Source organism: Peromyscus eremicus, chromosome 7 (genome assembly GCF_949786415.1).
Source record: "Peromyscus eremicus chromosome 7, PerEre_H2_v1, whole genome shotgun sequence".
Taxonomy (NCBI): domain Eukaryota; kingdom Metazoa; phylum Chordata; class Mammalia; order Rodentia; family Cricetidae; genus Peromyscus; species Peromyscus eremicus.
In genome coordinates this window covers 43,354,554-43,370,946 of record NC_081422.1, presented here as the reverse complement: position 1 = coordinate 43,370,946, position 16,393 = coordinate 43,354,554, and the positions used below count along the sequence as shown (strand labels likewise).

General features: G+C 51.5%; 1 protein-coding gene across 3 annotated transcripts in view; it reads left to right on the top strand.

Moving 5' to 3' along the window:
- Zbtb16 (zinc finger and BTB domain containing 16) overlaps window positions 1-16,393 on the top strand; it is a 212,504-nt gene that overhangs the window by 28,726 nt on the left and 167,385 nt on the right. For 2 of the 3 annotated variants that reach the window (XM_059267813.1, XM_059267814.1), the window contains one exon: window positions 4,900-6,257. In XM_059267813.1, coding sequence (XP_059123796.1) covers window positions 4,990-6,257 — 1,268 coding nt within the window. In that variant the 5' untranslated portion in view covers window positions 4,900-4,989. Of the gene's footprint in view, window positions 1-1,688; window positions 1,916-4,899; window positions 6,258-16,393 lie in introns of those variants that run through there. The other variant, XM_059267815.1, reaches the window with a different exon arrangement.

Sequence of the window (16,393 nt, the reverse complement as noted above, 5' to 3'; positions counted from 1 at the left end):
GGGGGGGGGGTGTTCCTGCCCCCTTATGCTCATCCACTCTTGCTTTTTTTCTTTTATGGCAGTTCCTTCTTTTCCTCAAATCCCTCGTCTTACAGAGGGTTGGCCTTAGCTTGAAAAATCAGGTAGCCTTTAAATAGGGTTGCTTTTTGTTGTATACCAAATGACTTCGGGGTGGGGTGGAGGGTCTCCCCTTGCCTGGTCCATGTGATGTTGCCTATTAGAGGGTAACTCAATCGCTGCTTTCTTCCTTCACTTTCCTAGTGCGCCCTTCTGCTGACTCCTCTCTCCCACTGCTAGGCTGAGAACTGGAGTGTCCCTTGCTGAGATAGAATGAATACCTGGTCGTGATGAACACCTCACTAGCAACCCCGTGCAGACCGTGTGTAAACTTAGCCCATCTGGTCTTCGTGGGTTTTTGTTCCCATTCACCGCCCTTACCTTCCTCCTTCCCTAGCTCGTGGGGCACCAAAATGCGATTCGGTAAGTCCTGTGGGAGATGCGAAGCCCTTGCCAGTCAAGGACACAGCACCCCCCTCACTGAAGCCTGGAACTACGAAGACCTCAGGACTTCAGGATAGGGCTGTGTGGGTGACTTTTCTGAGACCCCTGGGTGGCGCTCTCCACCACACCCCCAACATCAATGCTCTGGGGCTTTGGCCAGAGGCCAGGGCTCAAAAAAATACCTTCCCCCTCACCCCACCCCCGGCTCAGCTTACCGCAGCTGGAGGAAGGATACATTTTTCTTTGGTCTCTCTCTACCCTACCGTTGGTCATCTCAATCCCCTTTAAAAATGGGGGAGAAAGTATTTTGGAGAGGCCCAACGCTTTTCCAAGCTTCCACTCGCATGGAAAGGCTGATCCTGAGCTGAGCGCAGGATCTTCAGAACTTTGCATCCAGATTCCTGGGGCCGGGGAAGTTGCGGGGAGGATGCCCGAGATTTAAGAGTGAAAAAGTTTTACTCAGGCCTTGACCTCAGCTTGCAACTATCCAGATAGCAAAACCGAGACGCCGCCCCCTTACCAGATCTCCACTGGCCCCTCTGGATCTGACTGGCCAAATCCCGCTAACTCAAACGCTCACCCCCTAAGGGCAGGCATGAGAGGCCTGGTTGGGGACTGGGAAAACAACCCATTTAAAACCAATGTCTAGGGTAAGGCAGGATGCAACCCGAATCCGGAGTGAAAGTGAAAGGCTAGATGCCACACACTGAACTGGTGCAAATACTAGAAAACCGTACAAAACTCCGCTCTTGAGCACGGGAGTTAGGGGCGCGGGATACACCACATGCCCATTGGAAATGAGAAACCTGAGGCTAAAATGGGGACTGCTCCTCCCTCTCATCCTTCTGCCCCATTAGGAGTTGACAGGTCCTCTGCTGCCCCTCTGCCTTGCAACCTTTTGCCCTCTCCGCCTAGCTACGAGCAACGGCCGCGGGCGACCGGGCAGCAGCTAGATGTCAGGCGAAGCCCGGAGCGCCGAGCGCTGGGAGGGGAGGGGAGCGCCCGGGAAGGGAGGGCCGGGCTAGGAAAGCGCACGGGCTCCTCCAGGGCGGGGGTGGGGCGGGGTGGGCGGGCCGAGGCCGGACAGGGGGAGGGGAGGGGGCAGCTGTGGGCAGGGAGCCGGGCTCGGCCGCCAGCACTAAAGATGGAGAGGCGCCGGGGCCTCGCAGGGGAGGGGGCTCGGCGTTGACGTGGGACGCGGCGGAGGCGCCGCAGCCGGTGGTGATTTGCTAACCTAGCGGCAGAGAGGAGTTAAGGGTGATGAGAGCGGGTACTGCGAACTGCCGGGCGATGCCGCCGCTGCCGCCGTGAGATCCGGAGCAACAGTTCCCCAGCAACACCCCTTCCCCGATCCAGGCACACCCCTCACCCCCCAGGCACGCACACCCACCCCAAGCTCCAGGCTCGGCAAGCGGTGAGTGTGTGTGTGTGTGTGTGTGTGTGTGTGTGTGTGTAGGGAACCCGGGAAGGACACGCACCGCCCAGCGATCGCCTCCCGCCAGGGCGCCCTGGGGCGGGAGAGGTTTAGGCGGGTGGCGCTAGCTCTGGCCACTCGGCCGCTGGGCTCCTGCGGGGCTCTCTGGTTGCTGCTGCTGCAACGATCGCCTGCGCCGGTTGGGGGTCAGCTAGAAAACGGAGCCCAGGCTGTCAGCTTGGGCGCAGCTGCCTCCCCAACCTTCCTCCTCGGGGCACGGTCCGGGTGAGAGGTGGCAAGCGGGGAGGTCTGCCGGGGCTGCGGGCGCGTGTGATCGGGATTGGGTGGCTTTGTACAGCCAAGGGCTGGCGGAAGAGCAGAGAGCCTGTGGGTGCTCATATGTATGCGGACCGGTGCGCTTAGCGTGAGATAGGATTGTGCCTTATTTATTTGTGTTTATTCGCTGCTCCGCTGGGGAGCTAGAACCGAAGGAGCCAAGGAGTGGACGTGGGGGGCGGAGGGGAGGGGACTGGTACCGCTTGGGTTTTGTTTTCTTTAGAGAAAAACGTGGTGGGATCTTTCTTTTTTCTTGATTGGACTTGATGCCCCTTTTTAAGGAGAGAGGGAAGCTTAGAAGAGACTCCGGTGCTCCGGGTCCTCCTCGGCTCTCGGTGGGAGCAGCCGTGGCGCCGGAGCTCGCTGTGCGCTCCCGGCCGCGCACGGTGGGTTCCCGGGCTCTGCACCTGATGCGTTCGGGATGTCTTTCCCACCCTGGCGCTCGGGCTGCAAGCTTGCCTAGCCCCTCGCACGCTCCCGCACGCGCTCGAAATGCGCACGATTCTGCCAGCCTGCTGACCCACCGGAATGCCTAGACGCGCTTCGCAGCGACCAGCTCGCCTCCTCCCCGCCACGCTCCTAGCGTGTCTAACTCGGGCACGCCGGCAGCTGGTGCGGGAGGCCGGGGACCTTGGCTGATGGCTTTCCCGGGGATCCTGATCTTGCTTGGGTGGGAGACGGAGGACCCGGAGATCTCTTCTTGCTTGGCCTCCCACCATTCGCCGCAGGGCTTTTGTGCTTCCCCTTCTCCTGCGGGTTGCGCCGCCTGGCCGGCCTAGCAACGCCGTCCAGCCGCTTAGGACCTTCTCCTTTCCCCGGTCTCTTTCGCTTTCCCTCTTTTCTTAGCTCGGTTCCCTTTTTTCCAAGCCCTGACTCGCGGGGAAAAGTTGCTTTACCAAGTTTGCCAAAGTCCTCTGCAAGTCTCGGCGGGGGTCGCTGGGAACGAGGGGTGTGTTGGAAGCGCGATCGATCCTCGGAGCTCTGGCGAGTTAGCGCTTTGCCCAGCGCCGCCTGGCTGATCGCTGCAGCTAGCGACGGTCCGATCGCGGGTGCCCAGCCGCGGGTGAGGGAGAGGGCACCTTGATTTGCCTCAAGGCCCAAAAAGCTCCTTTGGGGGAAGATATTCAGGCAGCGAACCTTCTTTATTTTGGTTCTCCCTCTTAGTCCTCTGAAACTCTGATCTCTGCTGAATGCACACCATGTTCATGAAGCCTTTGATGAACGGATGTCTCACCCTTGTTGATACCCTGCGTTTCCACTTTGGGGTGGGCAGTAAGAGTGGCCAGCCAGTGCTGTTAACCTTTTCTGCATGAGTTTGTGCCTAAGAGTCCTTAAGACTCCTGTTGAGGGTGAAGGCCAGCTCCGTGCAGAGTGGGTGAGAAGCCTAGCTCTCTCCAGCCTCTTCGGAGCCAGGCCATTGGCTGTGTGAGGTGTTGGCCACAGCTAGGCAGAAGCTGGGACCTGGGCCCGTTAGGTCTTTCTGTCCATGTCCCAGTGGCTGTTCAGAATGGGGAGCCACTCAGTGATCCAGAACAGGCTCCGGGAGAGGCCTTTGTGTTACAACCCTGTCTTCCCCACCTTCTGGACTTAACCAGAGATGCTGGTGCCAATGTCACTTCTAGAGCCATGTCCCATGTCAGTTTTTCTCCTTGTCACTGGGCTTGCAACACCTGGGAGGCATCCAGTCCGTCATGAGCCCTCAAAGCTGTTGGGAACACACCTTTCTATGGTGTCTCTCTGCTTTCCCATTTTAGAGCATTCTGTCCATTGGGCGTTTGTGGGCAGAAGGGAAAGGAGGAGGCTGTACCATCTTGTATAATTGTATGCAGGCATGTTATACTCTTTGGCTAGTACATACACACACACACACACACACACACACACACACCACCCCACACACCTTGGACATACGCAGTAACTTTGAGGAACTTGTAGGTAGAAATGACAAGCTAGAATGTGAATTGTGTGTGCATGTGTGTTCTTTTTACTGCCTAAAAATGGGTAGGCCAGTCCTTTGCAGCCCAGATTCCAGAGTGCAAGGACAGAGGCCATAGAAGACACTGGATGATGGACAGAGGGCATGGCTAGCAGAGGACAGCCCCATTGCTCGTAGATAACAGGGCACCACCACATCTAGCGCCCTGGCTAGATTTGGCTTGTCTCCTAAGGCCGTCTCAGGGAAGTAGAACTAGACAAGCATTGAAGATGAGAGTTTGCTTATAGGGGGTCAGCAGTAAAGCTGAATGCTTCAGTTGACTAAAGGAAAGGGTTAAAAACTCGTTAATTTTAAGCATGTTTGTAAGCCTCCTGGTGGACACTGGTCTTACATGGAAAAATCTCTACTCTCAGGCTTAAAGAATGCCTAGGACTCATTGTGATCTTCATTTCACTTCATCCAGCAGATGCTACAGAGCAGTTGATTAAACATATGGGGAAGCATAACCTTCTTTTTACTCTCAGAACCCTGGGCTTGTTGCAAAGGCTGATTCATAGATTTCTAGGAAGCCCAAGCCCCTTCCATTAAAACCCCCAAGAGCGTCATGCCAGAGTGGAGGCATATTGTAATGTTTGAATTCTTATTTCTAGGGACACTGGGGACGTTGTCACTTGCTCATCTCTTTTCCCTCTTCTCTTCTTCCCTTCCTCAGTCCCCTCCGCTCGCCCAGGAAGCCTACCCTGCCCCACCACGCAGAGCAAAGAAGGAAAGAGAGCCCCATGCCTGAGCCAAGGGGAGCATCATGGATCTGACAAAGATGGGTATGATCCAGCTGCAGAACCCTAGCCACCCTACGGGGCTGCTGTGCAAGGCCAATCAGATGCGACTGGCCGGGACTTTGTGCGATGTGGTCATCATGGTGGACAGCCAGGAGTTCCATGCCCACCGGACGGTGCTGGCCTGCACCAGCAAGATGTTTGAGATTCTCTTCCACCGAAACAGCCAGCACTATACTCTGGACTTCCTCTCGCCAAAGACCTTCCAGCAGATTCTGGAGTATGCCTACACAGCCACACTGCAAGCTAAGGCAGAGGACCTGGATGACCTGCTGTATGCAGCTGAAATCCTGGAAATTGAGTACCTGGAGGAGCAGTGCCTGAAGATCCTGGAGACCATCCAGGCATCCGATGACAATGACACAGAGGCCACCATGGCTGATGGTGGGGGCGAAGAAGAAGAGGACCGCAAGGCTCGATACCTCAAGAACATCTTCATCTCGAAGCATTCCAGCGAGGAGAGTGGGTATGCCAGCGTGGCTGGACAGAGCCTCCCCGGGCCTATGGTGGACCAGAGCCCTTCGGTCTCCACCTCTTTTGGTCTTTCAGCCATGAGTCCTACCAAGGCAGCAGTGGACAGTTTGATGACCATAGGACAGTCTCTCCTGCAAGGAACTCTTCAGCCACCTGCAGGGCCTGAAGAGTCCACACTGGTAGGGGGTGGGCGGCACCCCGGGGTGGCTGAGGTGAAGACAGAGATGATGCAGGTCGATGAAGTCCCTGGCCAGGACAGCCCTGGGGCAGCTGAGTCCAGCATCTCAGGAGGGATGGGGGACAAGCTTGAAGAAAGGAACAAAGAGGGGCCTGGGACTCCCACTAGAAGCAGCGTCATCACCAGCGCCAGGGAGCTTCATTATGGGCGAGAAGAGAGTGGTGAGCAGCTGTCTCCTCCTGTTGAAGCTGGTCAGGGACCCCCCGGGCGACAGGAGCCCCTGGTACCCCCAGTGGAGAAGCATTTGGGCATCTACTCAGTGTTGCCCAACCACAAGGCCGATGCTGTGTTGAGCATGCCCTCTTCAGGGACCTCTGGTCTCCATGTGCAACCTGCCCTGGCCGTCTCCATGGACTTCAGCACCTATGGGGGCCTGCTGCCTCAGGGCTTCATCCAGAGGGAGCTGTTCAGCAAGCTGGGAGAGCTGGCTGTGGGCATGAAGACCGAGAGCCGTCCTCTGGGGGAGCAGTGCAGCGTGTGTGGGGTCGAGCTTCCGGACAACGAGGCCGTAGAGCAGCACAGGTAATCCCCTGCCCCAGCCTTGCACATCTCCTGTCCCTGGTGGCGTTCCTTTATGCCTGGCCCATCCTGAATCTGGGGACCGGACTCCTCTGTGTTAAAAAACAAAAGCAAAACCAAACCATTCTTTCCCATATTGAGGCATAGGAGGGCACATAGTTAATTTTAGAGGATGGTGAGAGGAAATGGTGTCTGTCCAAAGCATTAGGGAACCCATGGACCCAGCTTCTAGGTCTTCTTTTCTGTTTTGCTTTTGGGGCTTCCATCTGGTTTTCCTGTGATTTGATCTATGCTTTTGTTTTGCCCAGAGTGACTAACTGGTGAGTGCAAGAAAAAGGGCAGGAAGTGGGGATTCAGGCTGAGGGTCTCCTGTGGCCAGGGATCGAGGGTTATCAGGCTTCAGCTTTTCCTACCCCTACTGGCCAGAGTTGTGTAATAGCAGGCCATTGTCCTCAGCCTAGGACAGTAGCATGCCTTGGATGTTGTTTAAGTCCTACACATACCCGGAGGACCCAAACATCTGTTCTGGGAGACACATTGTGAGGCAGAGGAGGTTTTAGTTCAAGTCAAGGAGAAGGACATATGTAAGAGTTTTGGTCTTACAGTTTGTTTAGTCTCTTATCCCCTCTGCGATCACAAGGGCTAGCCTTGGCTGCCCTCTGGCTCTCTGCACAATGACCCCCCCCTTTTGAATTCTTATGACATACTTGGTTCAGGACCAGTACTTTACCTGGAATTGCACTTTTTTTACAACGTCCTTAAGAGGTAGGTAGTATTTCTTTTACTAATACACAAGAAAATGCTGAGACTAATTCCTAGCAAGGCAGAGAGATTCCAACTAAGACTTAACCTCTCGTGCATTGTGGTTCCTTGTAGCCAGCCATCCAGTGAAGAAGAGGATCTGCACCTTCCCGCAGAACAGGTGGGGGAGCATTGACCAGTGCTCATCAGAGAGGGAGGCAATAGTAGCTTTGTCTTTTCTGTTTGCCATAAACTATACGCCCATCGTTCTCATCCCTCATCCCTGGGTCTGATGAATTGTGCCCACAAATCCGGTTTTCTGTCGTCATGGATGCTAACCTTTTTGCACAACTTCCGGCTGGCTGTTTTGCTGATCTTGGGCGGATTTTCCACTTTCGTACGCACTCTCCCCTTCCTCCATTCCTGTTGCTCATTTAGGGGACCTGAGGTGGGTGGGGAACTGATACAATCACCTCTAGCCGCAGCTTGCTCCGAAGTTGCCTGATTGGCCGCTGTGGGCTGTACCTTTATGGAAAGTGGCATTCAGCTAAAAGTAGCCATTTCCCCCCCCCCCAGTGATACATAAAATAACAATTGCGGATATGTGTCTTCTTGGTACTTGGTCTGCTCAGAAATAGACTGACGAAATTGTGCTTGTTTTTGCTTACATTTTCCTTAAGAGGAAACCCCGTCCCCAACCTGACCGGATAAGCCTTATCATCTTCTCCAGATGAGAACATGCTGTGGAAAGTGGGGTATGATAGAAAGTCACTTTTTAAGGTCACTCTTGGGGTGGGGGTGAGGCTGGAGAGATGGTTCGGTTGGGAAAGTGCTCGCTCTGCAAACCTGAGACCCGAGTTTGGATCCCTGTGTAAAAAGCCGTGCACACCACCAAAAAGCCAAGCTCAGCAAAATGCGTCTGTAATCCTAGCCCTGGGGAGGTGGAGATAGACAGACCCTGGGTCTCTCCAGCCAGTCAGCCTCATCTACAAGTTCCATGTTCAACGAGAGGATTGGAGTGGAGAACAATTGAAGAAGATGCCTAATGTGACTTCTGGCCCCCGTGAGCCCACTCATGCATAGCAGTGTGCACACACAAATAAAAGGCTTTCTTTTCAGATTTGTTTTTTTAGAAAATTTAACTTATTTGTTTTTGAGACAAGATCTTACTGCAGTAACCATAGATAGCTTGGAACTAGCTCTGGAGACCAGGCTGGACTTGAACTCACAGAGCCCTACTTGTTTCTGCCCCTGGTCAGCAGTGTTGGGATTAAGGTTGTGTACCAAATGCCTGGCCTTTTTTCTAGTTTTGTGTCTCCCAAGCCTTCCTTCCAGAACCAAGAGTTCTCAATGAGTCTGTGTACATAGTTTTCTTTCTACTAGAGAAGGCCGAAAAAGATGGAATTGTCCCGAGAGTTGTGGGTTCTCAGGTGATGGGACCCTGATGGGAAGAAATGATGGTTGGCTGAGCTGTATCTCAAAGGGCTGGGAGGAGTAAACCAGCCATGTGCAGGGGAAGCATCTTCAGTAGTTCTTCCAGCTTTCTGAGGTTGGCTTTAGGGTTGATGCTGATTGAAGTGACATCCAAAGTCACTGGAGCTGTGGCCACCATGTAGTCACCATGAAAGCGAAGAACTCACCCTTCTGTCTTCAAGGCAGTCCTAGCCTCCTTTTTGCGTCCTCCTGTTGGCTCTGAGCTCTAATGTGTGGGGTTCCAAACAGTCTCGTCTACTGGAGCCTGTGTGAGGTGGTGTAGACTATGTCCCTGTCCTCATAACCTTGTAACCATGTGGCTCGAATCTGGAGTCCTTGGTGCTGCACTGTGGGCTGCTGAAAGGAAAAATGAGCTTTTGACTGAGGGTTGAAATGAGATGGTCATCCCAAGCAGCTAGATCTGGGGCCAGACCCCTCTATGCTAAGGTGTGAGATCTGAGGAACTCAAGGGAGGGAGAAGATACTCCTCTGTGTGTGTGTGTGTGTGTGTGTGTGTGTGTGTGTGTGTGTGTGTGTTGTGTGCACTCGCGGCCCTGGCTACCCCTGGCTAGATGCACTTTATGGGAGGCCTTTCCTCTCCTCCCTCCAGGCACCAGGATTAATGCACCACCTCCCCATTCCCCGCTGCTCTCTGTGCATTGCCCTCTTCCCACCTATCAGCAATCTGAGGAATGTTCAGTGGAAGAAAAATCATCACAGCTACCAGTGCAAACAGAAAGGCAAGATAGAAAAATCAGATGCCAGGAAACTGTGGGAATTGGCTGGGATCCTAACAGGGTTGGCTATGATAGGGTAGAGGCCACAAGGCTTATTTTATTTTAAGCTAGCAGGTTAGAGTGTTGGTACAGATGAAGTATTTGGCATTTATTCTTGCTTTGGGGATAAAGAAAGGGCAGAGTTGTGGAGAAGCAAGGCATAGGTTTCCCCATAACTTGATCCCAACCTGGGGGTGGCATGATGGGAGCACCTCTTAGCTGGACAGAGAATGGTAATGAAACATAGTGGGATTGTGTGTCATGATTCCTGTACCAGATGGGAGGGTATCAAGGAAATAGCAGATGGAAGAAGGATGGATGGATGGATGGATGGATGGATGGATGGAAAGATCAGACAGGAGCATCACTTGGATAAACCAGGTGGCCTTATCTAACTAACAGAAACCGAGGGAAGCTAGCCAGTGAGAAGACACGATAGATGGGCAGTCTTCTCCAAATTCTGTACCCAACAGGTCCCCAATACAAAGGACAGTGTCTGTGGGAGAGGGGACCCTATCAGGCTTCTGGAGTCTGGAGTCTCCTGGTTGATGCTCACCTGTCTTCTTCTGAGAAACTGCTGCAGTTCTGTCTGTGAGTTGGTCTGGATGTGGTCTCGGATCCAGCTCACCTGGGTCAGATGCTCCTTTTCATCCCCAACTTTATGCCGTGGTCAGTAACATTACAGGAGCAGCGTGGTTGACTGTGTGAGGACACAGTCCTCATTTACGGCTGTGTCTACCCAACACCCAAGGCAGTTTTTATTGTACTTCTGACCCTAGTGCTGCCGAATGAGAGTGGGGTTTAGACCTTCTATAGGAGCCTCTACCAGATCAAATACTGAGCAGCCCTCAGGTCAGATCAGCAGCTCTGACACATAGTGGGAACTCTTACTTAGTTCTGCAAGGGAGGCACAGGCACCAAGGAATGATCTTGGCTGTCTCCCCGAACTCACCTGTGTAGAGCTCTTCCCCAAGCTTCCTGGGGCTGGCTAGAGGACACATGAACCATGTAGCTGGGATGCTGGAGCTCTGTCTGCTCAGCTAGTCTCTCTCTCACAGACTCTGTTTTCAGTGAGGGACCATGCAGAGGTCGGATGGCTTGTTTTGACACAGGATCTAGTGTACCCCAGGTAGCTTCGAACTTACTATACAACTAGGGGTGGCCTTCTTTGGACTTTTGATCCTCCTGCTCCCACCCCCTGAAATTCTGGGAACCACCACACCTAGTGCTTGTGGTGCTGAGGAGCTAGAGCTTTGTGTATGCTAGGAAAACACTCTACCAACTCAGTACACACACCCTATCAACTGAGCATATGCACCCTACCAACTGAGTACACACACCCTACTAACTGAGCACACACACCCTACCAACTGAGGCTTCTCTAGCTAGATTTCTTTCTTTCCTTCCTTCCTTCCTTCCTTCCCTCCTCCTCCTCCTCCTCCTCCTCCTCCTCCTCCTCCTCCTCCTTCTTCTCCTTCTCCTCCTCCTCCTCCTCCTCCTCCTCCTCCTCCTCCTCCTCTTCCCCCCAACCCCCATCTCTCTCTCAATTCACACTATAGCCCAGACTAGCCTTGAACTCCCCTTGGCCCCCCTGCCACAACATCCCAGATGCTGAGATTGTATGTCTGAGCTGCCATGTTTGGCTTCTAGGCACCTCTGAGGTCACACCAAGTTCTTATAGAACAAGGTAAATTGTGGAGTAATGAGAGCCCCAGCAGCCACATTAATAATGCCCACTTTCTGCTGTGATGCTCTATCTTCTTGTAAAACACGTCTCTCTCTTAACTCACAGCATTCTGAGGGAGCGTGTGTGTGTGTGTGTGTGTGTGTGTGTGTGTGTGTGTGTGTGTGTGTGTGTGACAATCCTAGCTCTGTGATTACGAAGTCAGAGAAGCTCTGAAAGCTAAAAGGTTTTGTGTAAGTTTGCAGCAAACTCACTTAGCGGCAAAAGCTGATGCGAGGCTATATTTATCCTGCTTTATTTTGAATATTCATATGTTTTGCTGCAAAAATATTAATGTGTTTGATTACAGAGTGCTGCCCTAGATGCCACTGGAGCTGTTAAACACAGGTCCCAATGAGCCTACCATCTGCGCAGTTCTGATTTCTGAAGCACCTAGCGGGTTTGGATAAGTGGTCTTGAGGTAGTATCAAGCCCTCCAACTTAGAGATAAAGAAAGGATTTTAAAGCAAGTAAATGACTTGCTGATGGTCACACAGCTATAAATGATTAGGGCCAGTCACTCTGCTTGCCTTCTAGCTCATGAGCCTTGGGCACACTACAGCAGGCCTTATAAGAACATGGACAGTGCTGTTCTGGCTCAGCTCCATCTGACCTCGTCTTTAGGTACCAGCACCATCCCTAAACTGCCAGACTTGGAGGCTTCAGCCATCTTCCTTGACGTCAGTTCTAAAGGTCAGGTGTATCCAGGCTTTACTTAGTAGCTATTTACAGCTACTATGTCATTCACAGATTTGCTCCAATCCTATTCAAACCCATTGCTGTTTCCTGTAAGTATTCTTTCGGGGGTGATGAATGATTCTGTCCCTAACCTCCTGGGCTCATGGGAACCTGGTCTTTTGGAGAGGTCTGTGGCTGTGAAGAGAAGTGAGATGGCCAAGGCTTTGCCAGTGGTGTGTCCTCATGTCCAGCTGCTTTGGAGGCTAAGGCTCTGAGTTATCTGCGTTGCTGCCCCCTTTCCATCCTGAGCTTTCTTTTCTGACTTCAATGAGCACTTGCTGGGTTGTTGGTTCATTGTGTTTTGGAATTTGCATTGTGGGATCTGACAGCCGAGATGAAGATCAGTTTGATTTCCTCCTGTCTGCACTCAGCTGTATTTGGGGATTTTTTTGAGACTGGGTCTCACTCTATAGCCCTGGCTGTCCTGGAACTCACTATGTAGACCCGGCGGGCCTTGAACTCACAGAGATATGCTTGCCTCTGCCTTCCAAGTTCTGGGATTAAAGGTGTACTCCACCATGCCCAGCTTGTGTTGACTACTACTACTACTATTACTACTACTACTACTACTACTTCTTCTCCTTCTCCTTCTCCTTCTCCTTCTCCTTCTCCTTCTCCTTCTCCTTCTCCTTCTCCTTCTCCTTCTCCTTCTTCTTCTTCTTCTTCTTCTTCTTCTTCTTCTTATTATTATTATTATTATTACTTTCTTAACCTGCCAGGGGTTACTGAGCCATATGAGATCTAGAATGAACTCTTGAAACTTACATAAACCTACCAAATGGTTTAGGAAATGCTAGAGTTTTTAAAATGTTCTTAACCCAAATGGCTAGACTCAAATTCCACTTTTGATTTCTAGTTAATTCAGTGTGTGTGTGTGTGTGTGTGTGTGTGTGTGTGTGTGTGTGATGACTTTAAAACACATACAACTGAAAGTTCAAGTGTAAGACTTGCAAAATGAAGATAAGAGGTGACAAGAGGGTTCTTGAATGTTCCATGATAACTAAAAGTTATGTTTGGCATCTTAGGTGGAAGAGGTGACTCTTCCATAGTTACTCTGATAGACAGAAAGATTGTCACAGTGCCCTTTACCACCTCCAACCCCATGTTTTATATATAGTGAATGTGCTCCTATTGACTCTGGTCAGAATGCTGATTTTATCACTTACCAGCTGTGTGATTGGGGTTGTGATAGTTAACCTCTACAGGCTGTCTGTTCATTTATAAAGTGGGATAATAATAACCATACCTACCCAAGGGGTCATTATAAGGAGCGAGCAACCTGTAAGTATTTGCCACACATGGAAATGCATAGTGCATAGGTTCCGTAGGTGGATGCCATTTAGTAGCCATCACTGTTGTGCAGAAGGCCATGCCCACAGCACAGGCCCATGTGCTCCTCTGTCTTCCCTGGGAAGTGGACCAGTGCACTCTGGTGTCCGGGGTATGCCTTGTCCCATTGGCCCAGGGTCTGTCGAATCATTCCAGGTCTTTAAATTTAGCTGGACAGTGTTGCTGCTCTCTGGTCCAAACACAGAGCACAGATGTGGTGTCCACTCTTCATTCACAGGGCTCAGTGTGTGTGTGGGGGCATTTTGGTGGAGGTGATATGGGGTACACATGTACCACCTTACTGCGGGCGGTCTTGGGCGGGGCTCACATGAATGATAGGGGCTGAGAACTCTCCCTAGGGATCCTTCCCAGAGTGGTTCAGGGACAGTATTCAGTGCTTGTTACATGTCAGTTTCTGGGCTGAGTGCACTCATGAGATCTGCTTAATTCTTAGCTGGCCTGTAAGGAAGGTGTTAGTTTCTCATTTCTGATGGCCAAGGAAAGTCCAAGAGGTTAGTTGACTTTATGGAAAGCAGGAGAGGGCACCAGGATTAGCGCTTTAGTCTTCTGATTTGTTTTCCTTGAAGCTAAGGGACCAGTTCTGGTCTCTCATTTCTCCTAGTGGCTTCAGAAGAGGTCAGTCACCTGCACATGGCATAGTGGACAGGTGTTTATGGGCCCAGACCACACAGATCTGGGAAATCTGGTGTCACATCTTACTGACGGAGTGACCAGCTTCTAGAGGTACAAGCTTTTATGCTGACTAGAAAACAGAAAAACAGATAAAGGGAGAGAAAAAAAGGCCCGTTTTCAAAAATAAAAACTCCGCGTTGTTAATTCCATGCCAGCATAATCAGAAATCCCCCTTTCTACTGTTTCCCCTTAAAAGCCCCTGTGTCCTTATTATGCTGGCTCAGTCTGAAAAAACTATGGTTGAGTTTTGCCTATTCGAGGCTTAACTCTGCAGCTGTGGGGAGGGGCTCCAGCCCTTTCTTGTCAGCATGGAAACTTTGCCTAAAACTCCCCCAAATCCTGTTTGAGTCTCAGTTCTGAACTCACTTTCCACTCTGACCCTGAGACCTGATTTTCTTCAGTGTGAACAGATTGTGTTCAGGGTTACTACGGGAGGAAGGAGCCGAGTTAGGTAAGAGAAGGGACTTCCTGAGACAGCATGGCAGTGCTGAGGAAACTACGGAAAGACCCTGTCACAGATATGTTGATGAAGAGGAAAAAGAAAATTGCTAGTTTTGTCTAAGTTCTTTACAGCCAACAGGAGTCCTCAGAAAGTAAAGACGTACGGCTCACCGGGGCTTGAGCCGTCAGATGAGCTAAAAATAAGATCCGCACTCCATCAGACCATCACCTTTGCAGCGGACGGGTGGTGGTATATGCGGAAGCAAAACCAAGTTAACTGGTAGCGGCAGGGATGGGTAAGAAGTTGCCTACCTACCTTCCACTTCCTTTGTGACCCCAGCCTGATAGGGGAGGCACTGAGCCCCTGTCATCCTCTCCTGGCCTAAGTGGATTAGCTGAGGGTTGTGATCTTAATACCATTAGGTCTGTTGGCATGACACTCCTTGCTGTCATGGGAAGCAGATCTGGCCTAACGTAATGGCCCTCTGGGTAATCCATCAAGCCTGGAGTACTGGGGAAACATTACTAGTGTTAATTTGGGGGAGTCTTTTATGGTGACTGGGAAAGATGTGCAAGGATGCTTAGGAATTTATTTATTTAAGCTATTCAGCAGGTTAGCGGCTGCCAGGGGTCTACCGAGGCCACCCCCCACCCCCCACCTCCCGTTTCTTCAAGGAAGGCCCCTCCCTAATCCCTGAAGCCCAGGCCTGATTACTTCCAGAGTCGGAGCCAGGACTTAGCAGGCTCTTGTTTCTCACTGAGGTGCCTTATTAGGAGCACCTGGCATCATAAGCCTCTAATGGGAACCAGCGCTCTCCTCCTGCGTGACCAGTGACAAGTCACCCTGTCAGCCGGAGCTCGCCGTGCGAGGAAGTTCTTATTAGCTTTATGGTCAGGAGGGCTTGTCCTGTTCAGGAAATGAATGTTGCCGCTAAAGGTCCTCGGCCCTGACCCCGGCGGTATAACCTGTGCGGGCTGGGGAGACTCACTCAGGATGCTTAGGATTGCAACCCTCTCTGGTTCTCGTCATATGTAAAGAGGGGATCATTGTGGTGTGGTGCAGCCTTGAACTTTTGATTTATGCGGTGAGGGTAACTTAACCCTTTCTGAGCCTGCAGGGCTATGCAGTAATAGGGCCCAGGGTGTGCATCCATGCATGTGTGAGCCCTTGTGAGTGTGTGCATGCATGTTTATATGTGAGTGGGTGCATGCATGTCTGTGCATCTGTGTGCACATATGAGGGAAAGAAGACACACAACTTACCAATGGGCTGTTAATGGGAGGGAGCATTTAAGGGTCTCTTTCTCTCCCCCCTCCACCCTTCTCTCCTGAATTCCCTACAGTGGTTGGCTGCAGAGTGGTGAGTGGAGAGAACATGGTGTCTGGAAGTGAGGTTGGGCTTGAATCCATGCTCTTCTAGAAGCTGGTGGACAGGGCAGGGTTCCTAGGCACTTGCATCTGGGTCAGCGGGAGGAAATTAGGAGCATGCCATTTGGCACGGTGCTATCCTAGTCGGTGGGATCATGGTGCACACAGCAGAAACAGTTAGCCAATGCTGGGTGCTCACATGGCCCTGGATTGCCGATATGAAGAGGACATGTGACCCTCTTTAATGTCTTCTTCATGAAGTCAGATTTACAGAGTTAAAGAATAGTGTGTGTGTGTGTGTGTGTGTGTGTGTGTGTGTGTGTGTGTCTTTCACTATATCAAATGCCTCCCCAACCTTATCATAGCTCCAAGTCCTCAAAGCATTGCTTCTCTGGTTGTCATACTACTCTCCCCATGCCTGAGGGAGTGTTTCTAAATGTGATTTTTGCTGAGAACAGTGGCATCTGACCTCATTCTTAAGGGAAACTTCTGTCTGCCTCTTTTTGAGAAAAGATGTTTGTGAGTTGTCCAGTCAATGGATGCTCTACTTGGTTGCTGCTGGCTGAGTCCCCTGGTGACAAAGGAATGAACTGCATCTTGAGGGGGAGTGTGTGTCCTGTGGCCTAGAAAAGAGGGGTCAGTGTGGGCGAATGTGGGAACTTTACAGATCTGTGTCTGTGTTTGTAGCATCGTTGACAGCGGCTCACAGAAAAATACAAATAAGTGTTTTACAAATTGTGGGGCTGGGGACAAAGAGAAATGACAGGCTAGTCAGCCAGGTTGAGGCTATTGAGCCCAGAGTTTCGGAGACCAAGACATGGACCTGTTTCAGGGTGCCCACACTGGAGGCCAACTGT